Source organism: Nylanderia fulva, unplaced genomic scaffold, assembly GCF_048542155.1.
Source record: "Nylanderia fulva isolate GAGA-0341 unplaced genomic scaffold, ASM4854215v1 Scaffold60, whole genome shotgun sequence".
In the NCBI taxonomy this organism is placed as follows: Eukaryota; Metazoa; Arthropoda; class Insecta; order Hymenoptera; family Formicidae; genus Nylanderia; species Nylanderia fulva.
In genome coordinates, this window is record NW_028190699.1 from 144,208 (window position 1) to 157,048 (window position 12,841).

Genomic DNA, 12,841 nt, shown 5'->3' on the forward strand with positions numbered 1-12,841 from the left:
TTTTAATAATTTTCGAGTTATAAACAATTGAAAATAAATGCTTTTTTTATAAATTATTAACAAAACTACATTTTTTAGTTAATTTCAGGTAAAGTTTATAGAACTTTAATTTGAGGAAAAAATAAGGTTAGTAATATTACATTTTGAGAAGAAGAAGGTTGGCAACTCTTGACTGCTTTGTTTTATTTAGAGCACAGCGTAAATAAGGATATAAAATGTTCAAAGAATTAACATTTATTACATGTAAGAAAATATCAAAATAAGTTTGTTGAATAATTTTTTTTTCAATTTTTAAGAAGATATGATAATTATTTAATATTTGTCGTTTGCGTTAATTTGTTATCCTAACCTATATCTAATTCATACTTTAAATATTCTTTTGCATGTTTCACACGTGTTTGGTAAATAATAAGCAGTTTTATTTTTTATATAGAATTTACAACACTGAGAAACAAGCACTGATATAAATATGAGTCAAGCCAAAGAAGAAAAAAAACCTCCCAAAGATGAATGGATGGTACTTTATTATACTTCTTTCTGCATCATCTTTTTATTGAATATCTTATCAATTTTTTGTTTTTGTTAGGTGAGACCATGTATGATATATAAGGCCGAATACGATGATTGTACCAGTATAAGAGCTCGTTTCCATCAATATTTTGTATTTGGCAAAACGATTGATTGCAGTCAATGGAAAACTGATTATACCAACTGTTACGAATGGGAGAAACATAAATCAGAAAAAGCATATGTATGTGAATTACTGTTACTATTTTGACAATTTTAATATATTTAATACAGGCTACTCTATAGGAAATTGCTGAAACTAATCAGCTGTCATTTTTTAATGCATACAGTTATTGAGAAAAAAAATTGGAAAAAGGAAAATCTGCAGTTTTTAATGGATATAAATAAAATGTATACCAGTTTATTTTATAGATAAATAGGAATGAAAAAATGCTAATAATCACATATGTAAATTAATGATAAATATTTTTAAAGTGCACACCATTTAAATTTGTACAAAATTCCATTCTTTTACAAAAACTTGTGAAAATTTTTTCTAACATGTTATTTTTAATGTTATTGATGATTCTTTCAATAGCTGCTATTAAATTTGGCACTGTTGAAAATATTTATCATTAATTTATGTGATTATTAACACTTTTTTTATTACTTTTTATCAATAAAACAAACTGATATACAAACATTTTATTTATATCCATTAAAAACTGCAGACTTTCTAATACAATTTTTGTTTTCTTAATAACTGCATGCATTAAAAAATGATAGCTGATTAGTTTCAGCAATTTTCTATTAGTAGACACCTTATATCATAAAATAATGGAAAATTGTAGAAAGAATTGATCATGAGTGAAAAGCAACGCAGGATAGACCGTTTACATGCCCATTATCAGAACGACGTATGGGAGAAAAGAGAAAAACCACCAGAGAATTGGAACGCTCCTCTACCTGAATGGATGCAGAAGGAGTTCAAGAATTCTTATCTGCATATAAGAAGCGAAGAGTTAAAACAAGGTAATGAAATACCATCTCAGCTTGATTCGAGATGTACTATATTATGACAATAAGCAGTGGATTAGATCTTTATAAGATTAAGTATAGCATGTACAATTATGTATATATGTATTTAAGTTATATATAAACCAAAAATTACATGCAACAAATATACCAAATGTTTTATATTTTAATTAATAGTCGAATTATCTCAGAAACTATGGCTGTAACAAGAAAATATATATATATTTCATATAAAAGTTAAAAGATTTCAAAGAAATAAATTGATAATTCTAAATTTTAATTGAAATTATTTTTTAAAGTTATTTGAAAGTCAATCTAGTCTTCTTTTAATAACACTAGATTAATTTTTTGACATAACAAGTCAGGGATGGTGAATAATTTCTTTAATTTCACGTCATTTTTACATAAAATAGCTGCTAGTTGCAATTTACATACTTTTTTTAAAAACTAATTATATGTGTTTTCTTTATACAAATTGCTTCTTATATTTTGTGCATAAAAATATATATTGAAATAAGGTCGTGAAAAAAACAAATAGTTTACGAGATATTTTATAATTTATATATATAAAATAAATTACGTAAAATTACAATATAAAATTTACAGCGGAAATTCAAGAAAACAAGTATAATTCATTGTTTATATTTATTTCCCGCGAAATAATATGAAAATCCTCATCGACACGAACGTAGCTGCGGGTCGAGCGCGTCGGTAGACTGCGCATGCGTAGCGTCATCTCTAACATAGTGAACGTAGCAGCGCATCTCTCGAGTGGAACGAAAACGAGATATTGCTGATATCGGACATGCGTACGCTGTGACTGATAATTTCTAATAAATATATCTTTATATTTTTTATCACGAATCGAAAAACGGAATTAACTCGGAGAAATCCGATACGGTCTGATCTGCGATAGGGACGATCCATGAATATAATAAAAAATAATAAATTTAAAAAATAAAAAAAGAGAAAAGTGCAAGGGACGCTCGAGCGATGACGTTTCGAACGCAGCGCGCGCGCGTGCGTTTGTCCCCCCTCCATTTCGCACCCTTTCTCCTATTATCGGAGCCACTGCGCGTTTCTCTTCCTACATTCTTACGCGCAGCGCGTAGCGATTGTACACGAGACGCCGCAGTGAATGAATGACGTAATAATACATATCCGTATGCGGATATCGGCGCATCTCCAGAGTAAGTTTGCGCGCTGCTCGACGACTTCGTTTTGTGTGCGATTGACATAAAACAGTGCGGAGGCAAGACCGGAGTCCGGTCTCTATTACGCGTCTCCGGAATCTCATTGTGAAGCGGAACGTCAGCGGCGCCGCGTCGCGTCGCGCGTTTCTCGAACGCGACACGTGCGTCCGTGGAGTACGAAATGGACGACACGGACTCTGTGGTTGACGGCGATTACCTGGGCGCGTACTCGCGCTTCTTCACGGAGTTCGTCGCCCGGGTGAACCCAGACGATCAACTGCCGGTGAAGGTGAGCGCGTACGACGTCAACGAGAGCGAGCTGGTCGGTGAGATCATTAGCGTGACTCTACAGTACCTCAATAAGACGTGAGTATACATCAAACATTTTTGTTTGTTGTTCGGAGTAATTATCGCGTGGGCGAGGTGACGCTTGTCGTATATACATTGTATATACCGGGTGTATGATTTAAAAAAAATATATATATATAATTATATAAAATTAATTTATATTATTTATTTATTAACGATTGAAAAAATAAATGAGCTATTGAGTCTATTTATAATTTTACTTTTAATTTGGAAATTTATCATGTATTATAATTTATTTTATAGTTGATATATGTAACTGAAGAGGACCCAGTCAGGGTCAAAACGTTTTACTATTTTTATTGAATAAACTTCAACTTAACACAATTAATGCTCCAACAACAGCGCTTGGCTCAATAGCTCATTTCTTTTTCCAATTGTTTTTATATTCGGGAGCCTTATAATTTTAATTATTTATTTATATTAAATATTATTATATTTATATTAAATATATATATATATATATATATACTTGTATTAAATATTTTTAATTAATTTATATTATTTATTTATATTAAATATTATATAAAATTAATCTGTTTTGTACAAAAGATATTACATGCAATAAAATTTGAAAAAATATTTTAAGAATCAATGTTACTTTGAATTTTTTTAATGAAACTACCATATTTTTTTAAATAAATTTATTTCTCACAATATTTTGCGTAAAAAGTTATAAAGATAGGATGGTCAAAAAGTGAATAATTTACTAAATATTTTATACTTATTTAATTTGACATAATTTTTTTTTTAATAAACTATGAAATATCTCGTAAAATATTCATTTTTCGATTTTACCTCTTAATACTTTAATGTACAGAATAATAAGAGGAATCAAATAAATAAATTGTAAATATAAAAATATATAAATTGTAACTAGTCAATTACATATTTTTTCTTGAAAATAATTTTCTTGAAAATATTTTCTTGAGAATAATTGAGGTATTTCATAATTTATGTAAAATTATGTCAAACTAAAATATAAAATGTTTCGTAAATTCATTCTTTGATCATCCTATCCTTATATAACTTTTTATAGAATATTGAGAAATCGATTTGCATAAAAAAATATGATGGTTTTATTTAAGAAATTCAAGATAGATCTTGCCTTGACCTTGGCAATGTCACCCAAAGTCAAAGTGATAAAGATCTGTAAATAGATCTGTAAATATTTTTAAACTTACAATTTTTATTTGAAACATTTTTTTCGAAAATGCATTGCTTACGAGATATTCGATTGTATTTAGACTTTGGCCCACCCTGTATATATAAATATGTGTGTGTATTTAATATTCCACCGAATTGCACCCGGCTTTGCTTTTATCATGCGCGGAACTTGACGCTTTCAAAAACGTAACGCGAGCTATAGATAAATCTTATCTTTGAAAAATGTTTGGCTCGAATGTCGAAGGAGAAGAACATTAGCAAACGTGTAATATAGAGAAATATACATTCTCTTTAATTAATCTCGACTCGTTTGTACGAGTGTTAATCGGAGAATCGATGATGATTTCATTGCTGCGTTGTTTCTTAGAAGTAAAAATGGAAAGAGATAGAAATAGCAACTTAAATTATACTTAATTCTAATTAATTATTTTATACAAATATATATATATATATATATATATATATATAATATATATATATATCAGGGTTGGGTATAATAACTAGTTAAATAGTTAAAAGTTAAAAAAATTAAAAAGTTAATAACTTTTAACTTATTGTTAACTTAGTTAATTTAAAATGTATTAACTTTTAACTTCAACTAGTTATTTTTGACCGTAAACTTATTAACTTCTTTCCTAAGTTATATGTTCGAAAAATGTTTAAAGGAATGTTAAGGATATGAAATATTCAATCACTTTATGAGAAATCGTAAAAATAATGGCAAGAAAACTTTTCTAAATAATTTGATGACATCATTTACGAAACGTCTGCCATTTTTTATGAAATCTATCTTTTTTTATTTTGTTGATTTGTCATCTAATATAAGAGACTCTTTTTGTTGAATAATATTTTCATCTAACTCAGTATATCTCAATTATTTAACTTTATATACATATATATATATATATATATATATATTTAATATATTTTTAATTAAGTAAGATTATTTTAATTATTTTGGGACATTTGCTTCAATAAATCATATATACCTTATTTAATTAAAAATCTGTGATTAATAATTCCGAATCTTTTAATCTTCTATCAAACATTATTAGTGAAATTTAATATATTTTAAAAATAATAATTTTGAGATTCTATATACATGGATGTACTATAGTAATCCACTTCTACAAAAAAAAAACAAAGCTCTGCGTATAATTTCTCTTCGAGTAAATGCGATTTGTATCGCAGTTGTGTAGTATAGAAATGTTGGAGTGTTTTTAAAACCACAAGAATATCTCATGTGAGGCGTGAAAGAGTTAGCACGCAAAAAAGTTACGCATAGCTGCGCGGTGTATCACGCGGGAGAGAAATGTGCATATATGCGAAGGATAGAGAGAATTTTATACTTGGCTTTTAATATTTTCTTCATCGTGAGTATTTGCTCTTTTGAAAACTATGAATTTCGCGAAAAGGCGCAGAAGAAAGAACAGAATCATTGGATGCTTTCCAACTACGATACAAATCAATACAAATCGTACAGAGCTAAAATACTCGACTTTATTGCTAAAATGTTTTCTCTATATTGATATCTCTGGTATCAATATTTTAATTTTTATTATCACTTTTTTTCTATGGAGTGATATTTAATATTTCTTTGTTATTTGTTGTTATAAATTTTAAAAGAATTAACAAACAAAATTCTAATTTAATATAAATAATGTTTTTAAAAATAAACTTTTGATTTAACTTCAGTTAATTTAATCTTAACTTAACTTTAATTGAGTTAATTTTTTTGTTTATGCAACTTTTAACTTAACTAAATTAATTTTTAAGTTACTAATTTTAATTTAACTTTGATTTTAAAAAATCATTAACTTATCCAACCCTGCTAATATAAGTATAGATTTCAGTTACAAGTAGACATTGTGTAACGTTCTGTCGCATATAGTGTATGATTGTGTTTCGTTCCTGGAAAAAGAGCACTCGTGGTGAAAACTATTTCCGCACCATTGACGCGGTTATCTGCTTCAAGTGAAGCCGTCACGAGAGGCTATCTCCGTCCATCGTAGTCGTAGAGTGAAAAGGATAAACGATGAAAGATAAATGATAAATGAGAGATAGCGGAGTGAACACGGACCTTTCTCATATGCTTTGAATATTTAAGTTTGTTCTCCTTAGTCATTAATATTTTTAATGCTTTTTTTTATCTTACGATTTTTTTCTTTCTCTTCCAAATTGCGTGTTTATTTATTTTATTTTACTTATAACTTAATTAAATATATCGGTTAATTAATAAATAATATTACTAAAACTATCATTAGAAACTATAAAACATCTTCATATTCCATAAGAAAAATCGATATGATTTCAGATATTGTCCACCGAGTTTACAATCCTACATCATGCACCTCGTGATACAAGCAATTCAATCAACATGCAAAAAACAACCCGAAATTTGTGGATTAAGACAGCAAGAGAAGAGTAAGTTTATTTTTATTCACTTATTAATGCGTAAAGAAATTATTTTTGAAAGAAAATATATAGTGTCCATAAAATTAGAGCGGGTTAAATAGAGTAGAAAGTTCTCCATTGTTTTACAATTTTCACAATAATTAATCATTTCACAATAATTTTAATCTTGAAATTTTTTCAGCTTATGCGCCTTTGAAACTCATGCAGGCTGTTACGAACGAGGTAAACGAAATCTGCAGACGATATTTGGACAACAGCAGGCTGGCGCTTCTGCCGCCGCCTTCGTCGACGCCACAAGTGACTGTGGGCGCCACCAGAAATGCCAGAAGAAAAATGGAAGATCGTCATATGATCCTACACGATTTGCACACTATTTTTAATATTCAGGTAAGGACAAATTTAGCAATTTAGCTGTAAGAAGTTTCACAGCGATTAAAATTAAGGAATCCGAAATTATAATATGAATTGATACTATCTCTTATTAATCCCCAGGATGATACGATCGCGAATTACTATGCCGTGTTCGATGGCCATGGCGGACAGGATGCTGCAGCCTATTGCGCGACGCATCTGCACCAGTATCTGGTCGAGAGCGTTTATTATCCCACGGATCCAGAAGCTGCGTTGCGCGATGCTTTTCTGACCACTGACCAGCAATTTATAGCGAAATCGAGTACGCAGGTAAACATTTGGTCGCTTGTATTCAGTGGGTACTTTCCAGCAACATAGCGTCACTGTATGATATAGTTACAACTCAGCTACAACAAGTATTTTGGCGTCGAATGACGTCAGTTTGCTACTTGAAAATAGGAGGTTACCAATAAGAAACATATTACGCGATTGGTGATTTGATAAAATAATTTTTGAGACTTTAACAATTCCCTATTTGATGACCAATCACATTGTGTTTATCTGTATTTCCTTGTAGAAAAGTACACTGTGTGATACAGTGTTACACAATGTTCACTTATTAGCTAGAACACCACTTAGCTTCTTTATTTTACCGTCGGAATGCGAGGCAGTTCCTTTGCAAAGCTTTTTCAAAGTTTTTTTCAAGTTCTTTTAAAAGTTTACCTCCTACTTAACATCAAATACCATAGAAAAGAAAAATGATATCAAATGTAAAAATGTTGGTATGGAGTGATACAAAACGATGAACATGGCATTTTAGTAACAGCATTTTAGCTATGTACGATAGTGTCAATTTGTATCGTAATTGGACTGGATTGTACACTGTGTTATTGGAAAACATCCAAAACATCAATATTTCGTTCGCTTCTCGTCAATAATCTCTTCTGATCATTATCGTCTGTTGTAGAAATTGAATGGCGGGACCACCGCGGTCTGTGCACTGTTGTTAAACAAAAAGTTGTATATTGCCTGGGTAGGCGACAGCATGGCTTCGCTAGTCTCGAACGGCAACGTGAAACAGCTGGTGAACCCTCATCGACCCGCACGAGAAGTAAGTGATCCATATTTCTACTTTTTACATAATAAAATAAGATTAAGAAACGTATTTTCATTTTCAGCGAAATAATCTTAATTTAGATTATGTGCCCAGTTGATTGTTAAAATGTCCTGTTCTTGCAACATGTGTATTCTTTGACTTATAAGATTAAGTGTGATTTTTTTTTTATTTTCCCAGAGGGATTACGGTACATAAATCTTTCCTAAAACAAGTTTGAAGTTATAGGTGTATTTTAACTTTTTTTATTTATTAAAACGTTTTCTTTAATGGCTGCTTTTTTGTACATTTCTTTCCTTGGGAAAGAGAAAATTCCTTGGAAACGAGCTAAGATTAATTTTGCAATTTGCAAAATATGCCCAATCAGTATAACAAAGCCGAATGCTCTTGACGCCTCTAGTTTTCAAAGCTAATTTTGTTTCTGATCATATGATCATACAGTATCACGTGCTCGTAAAAGGGGCACCGTATTCGCACTCTCGTTGTGTATACCCCAGGCGACGCGACAGCCGGATCGACAGTGATTGTCTGCCTGTCGTGAATATTTTTGAACAACAGGCCACGTTTGGGATCCACAAAGGGTACGTAATTCCGGGTCTCGTTCAAGCACGTTCTCCCGGTTCTCCAGTGGTAATACGCGAGGTCTCGTTTGAGCGGTGACAATCTTCTCTCGCCGCGATAATACGGCAACCAATTTTCTGACCTAAGTCGATCTTCGAAGTCGATATAAGCCGACTCCTCGAACTGCCGTAATTCTGTAGCGAAGTGCCGAACATAGATGATGGTCGACAGGAGTCCCAATCTGTTGAGTCGCTCGCGCAGATCCAATTCCTCCATTAACCTGCCTACGGGGATTGTATATTCACAAGCGAGTACGTAGGGCCGATGGATGGGAAGCAGCAGGTTCTTCACGATTTGTAACCGACGATAGAAGCACTTTTCGTTCAGAGTCTCGCCGGTGCAGCGATAACCGAGCTTGGCCAATTGCCGGGCGATTTTGCTGCTTCGGAGGTAATATATGTCTATTGGGCTCACTAGAGAGTCCAAGTACTCCTCGTAATGCTGAAAGTCCAGGAGTCTTCTGTCACTGTCGGTCTGCGTCCCGATGACAGTCATGTCGAGAGGAAAAGGGATATTCGATTATACCAGTAATTTCGACGCTGTCAACACATAAAGCACCTCATATTGTCCTGTACAAACAATCGAGGCACGTGAAATGCACAATCCAATAAGCGAGAATATCGAAGTATCGACATGTTTGATGGCTCATCGTTATCGCGGGGATGTGTTCTAATTTTTATTAACAATGTCACGCACGAGATTTATCGAGGCAACTCGATGACATGTTTTACATTTCACGATCTTTTTTTCCCCCTTAGGACGAAAATGAGCGAATCCGCAATATGGGAGGTGTCGTCGTTCATTGTATGGGAGTCCTACGAGTAAATGGTTTCCTCAGCATATCTCGAGCTATAGGTAAGTTTTTATGATGTGATTATATGGTTCTTTCGGTACGATAATATAGATTTCGTATTTTTTAATTTTTTTCTCGCGTGAAAATATTTGCAGTAACTGTGTGATGGAAAAAAACGTGTTATGGAAAGGATGTATTTTTCCGTTCTCTGTTAATATTAGATTTTTTTGAGTTTCTTACCAGTCGGTTTTTGCCGCGCTGCGGTACAAAATTAATGTACAGATGGAGACAGCAACTCAGCAAATTGTTCATGATCAAAGAATAAAATATTTAAATATTTTATAATTTTAATCAATATTAATTTTCATTTTATATTTTAATGCAATTAGCGTTTTCCAGTAATAATCAATCAATGAATGTTCCTATCCATTAAAAATGAATGAAAAAAAAGTTTTTCAGTTTCTATGCCAATGTGTTTAGAATATTCCAAAAACATTGAAAAATTACATTTTTTAAAAATATGTATGTATATACTCATTTTTTTCACTATCATAAAGGAAGCTTAATGAATGAAATCTGCAAGTTTCCAATTTGCACACTTTAGTACAGTCATTTGGTGCTAAAAAAGGAGATTACCTGAAAAATTTTCCGGGAGTTTTGATATTTGGCATTTTGATAGATTTTGAGGTGCTCTTTTCGAATTTTTACTTTACCACCTCGTATTTTTGTCGCTTGCGTCATCATATTTGAAAAATGGCACCCAAAAGCGGTTTTTCGACAATATCTCCTTTTCGGCTGATTTTACGATAAGAACAGTTATGTAAGAAATTAAACTAGTAAAAAAATTTAATTTATGTAATTTTTTAAATAAAAAAATTTTTTTTTTGTTTTGGCGTACAACCGCCGCAAAGTTTACTGAGGAGGGAATAACGATTAATAAATTAATTAATACTTGACTGACGAAATGTCTCCAATCCTTTTTCCTTTACTTCAATTATTTTACTTTCTATTAACAGATTCTCACAAATAAAACAATTACTTTGCTTAGAAGCCATGACTTCATGCGTATAACACTAACGACTAATTAATATTAAGAAAAGTTTTTATATCAGGATTGAAAAATTGCGTAGTATTGTTATTTTATTACGTTTTTTTTCTTAGTTACGCGTATCTGGCGACTTGTTGCTAACGCACGAGCGGTGAGTGGGGACAATATATATTTTACGCCGAAACTCACGACGAAAAACTTGCAGAACCTGGTTCATCAGGGACAACAAAATGAATGAGAATGTATTAAGTTAATTTATTAATCGGTATTCCCTTTTCAATAAACTTTGCGGCGCTTGTATGCCGAAACTATTTGTTATACAAAAAAAATTATAAAGACAAATTATAGAAAATTTCCTCTAGTAATAACTATTCTTATCGTAAAATCAGCCGGAAAGGAGATATTGTTGAAAAACCGTTTTTTAGACGCCATTTTTCAAATATAGCGGTGCAAGCGGCAAAGATACGAGGTGGTAAAGTGAAAATTCGAGAAGAGCACCTCAAAATGTATCAAAATATCAAATATCAAAACTACCGGAAAATTTTCCGGGTAAAACTATTAAGATATTGTCGAAAAACTGTTCTTAGGCGGCATTTTTCAATTATGGCGGTGCAAGCGGCAAAGATACGAGGTGGCAAAGTAAAAATTCGAAAAGAGCACCTCAAAATCTATCAAAATGTCAAATATCAAAACTCCCGGAAAACTTTCCAGGTAAAACTACCAAATGACTGTACTACTTTTTAAGAAACTGAGGAGAGTAATCTAAATAAAGTTAAATTTTTTAATTTCTTATTTAATTCTCAATTTAAATTTATTCTCTGGAAGCAATTTATTCCCAATTAATTTTTCAATTAATTACCTACAGTTTTCAGAAAAGTGTATTAAATCCCAGCAAATATCAAGTAACAATTATATAACTGTTAATTATAATTTCCCATTCAACACACGTGTTATATTGCATTTACATTGTTGAATGGGCAATTATAACTAACAGTTATATAATTGTTACTTGGTGTTTGCCGGGATCACAAATATCGTAAACTTCGCCCAAAATGTTTTTTAATCTCTATTCTGTCTGTCTTCTTTTTTCTGCAAGTTATAATTTTTTTTTTTTCGTATTTGTGCATATCCGAATTTGATGATAGTAAAAAATATTTAAATTATTGACGCGAGGTGCATTTTTTCGTGTCCACGGAAAATTTGATTAAAATATTTGCTGCTAGAGTCGCGTGGAATATTTATACAAGGTGTCCCAAAGGAAATTGCTGAAACTAATTAGCTGTCATTTTTTAATGCATGCAGTTATTGAGAAAACAAAAATTGTATTAGAAAGTCTGTAATTTTTAATGGATATAAATAAAATGTTTGTATACTAGTTTATTTTATTGATAAAAAATAATGAAAAAAGTGCTAATAATCACATAAAATCACATAAACTAATGGTCAATATTTTCAACAGCGCCAGATTTAATAGCAGCTAATAAATAAATCATCAATAACATTAAAAATAACATGTTAGAAAAAGTTTTTACGAGTTTTCATAAAAGAACAGAATTTTGTACAAATTCAAATAAAGCGCACTTCGAAAATATTTATCATTGGCTTACATATGTGATTATTAGCACTTTTTTCATTACTTTTTTCAATAAAATAAACTAGTATACAATAGTATATTGTGTTACAAGTGCGGAAAGTTGACAATTGGTCACGAGTGCGTTCATCCCCCGCACTCGTGACCAATTGTCAACTTTCCGCACTTGTAACACACAATATTTTGTATTACAAGTGCAGGCAAAGTGGCTTTGTGTGTGTTTTCTGTGCGCGAGGTGGCCGATCGCACGCCGCCATCTTGCGGCGGCACGGTGCGGGAATAGCCGCGTTCAAAGCTTTGCCCACGGCTTCAGTCGTAGGCACAGATTAATAGACAGATCGCCAAAGGCCTGTCTAAAGAGGAGACCGTCATTTTTGCCCCTTACTGACACACTTTGCCCCTGGTTCGAGTCCAGGCTAATAAAATCCTTTGATTTTACCAAAAAATTTTGCCTTTGGTGCAAGTTCAGGCTAAAATATTTTTACTTTACACGTATAATCAAAGGATTTTAGCCTGAACTCGCACTAGAGGCAAAATTTTTTGGTAAAATTAAAGGATTTTATTAGCCTGGACTCGAACCAGGGGCAAAGTGTGTTGATAAGGGGCAAAAATGACGGTCTCCTCTTTAGATAGGCCTTTG

General features: G+C 31.8%; 3 protein-coding genes across 3 annotated transcripts in view; 2 read left to right on the plus strand and 1 right to left on the minus strand.

Moving 5' to 3' along the window:
* Positions 1 to 117: 117 nt before the first annotated feature.
* LOC114933268 (synaptic plasticity regulator PANTS) lies at positions 118 to 1,697 on the plus strand. Its single transcript, XM_029305761.2, has 4 exons — positions 118 to 243; positions 434 to 517; positions 587 to 751; positions 1,359 to 1,697. Exons 2-4 carry the CDS (start codon positions 470 to 472, stop codon positions 1,584 to 1,586), a joined length of 441 nt encoding a protein of 146 aa, XP_029161594.1. The 5' UTR covers positions 118 to 243; positions 434 to 469; the 3' UTR covers positions 1,587 to 1,697.
* A 923-nt stretch (positions 1,698 to 2,620) lies between these two features.
* Positions 2,621 to 12,841, plus strand: part of LOC114933269 (uncharacterized) — a 62,742-nt gene continuing 52,521 nt past the window's right edge. Inside the window, exons 1-6 of the mRNA XM_029305762.2 lie at positions 2,621 to 3,101; positions 6,583 to 6,692; positions 6,865 to 7,070; positions 7,176 to 7,364; positions 8,002 to 8,145; positions 9,528 to 9,624. Of these exons, the coding sequence (XP_029161595.2) occupies positions 2,917 to 3,101; positions 6,583 to 6,692; positions 6,865 to 7,070; positions 7,176 to 7,364; positions 8,002 to 8,145; positions 9,528 to 9,624 (931 nt within the window). The 5' untranslated portion in view covers positions 2,621 to 2,916. The remainder of the gene's footprint in view (positions 3,102 to 6,582; positions 6,693 to 6,864; positions 7,071 to 7,175; positions 7,365 to 8,001; positions 8,146 to 9,527; positions 9,625 to 12,841) is intronic.
* On the minus strand, positions 8,514 to 9,360 carry LOC114933270 (cilia- and flagella-associated protein 299). Its single transcript, XM_029305763.1, has one exon. The coding sequence runs from the start codon at positions 9,262 to 9,264 to the stop codon at positions 8,545 to 8,547; it is 720 nt and encodes a 239-aa protein (XP_029161596.1). The 5' UTR covers positions 9,265 to 9,360; the 3' UTR covers positions 8,514 to 8,544.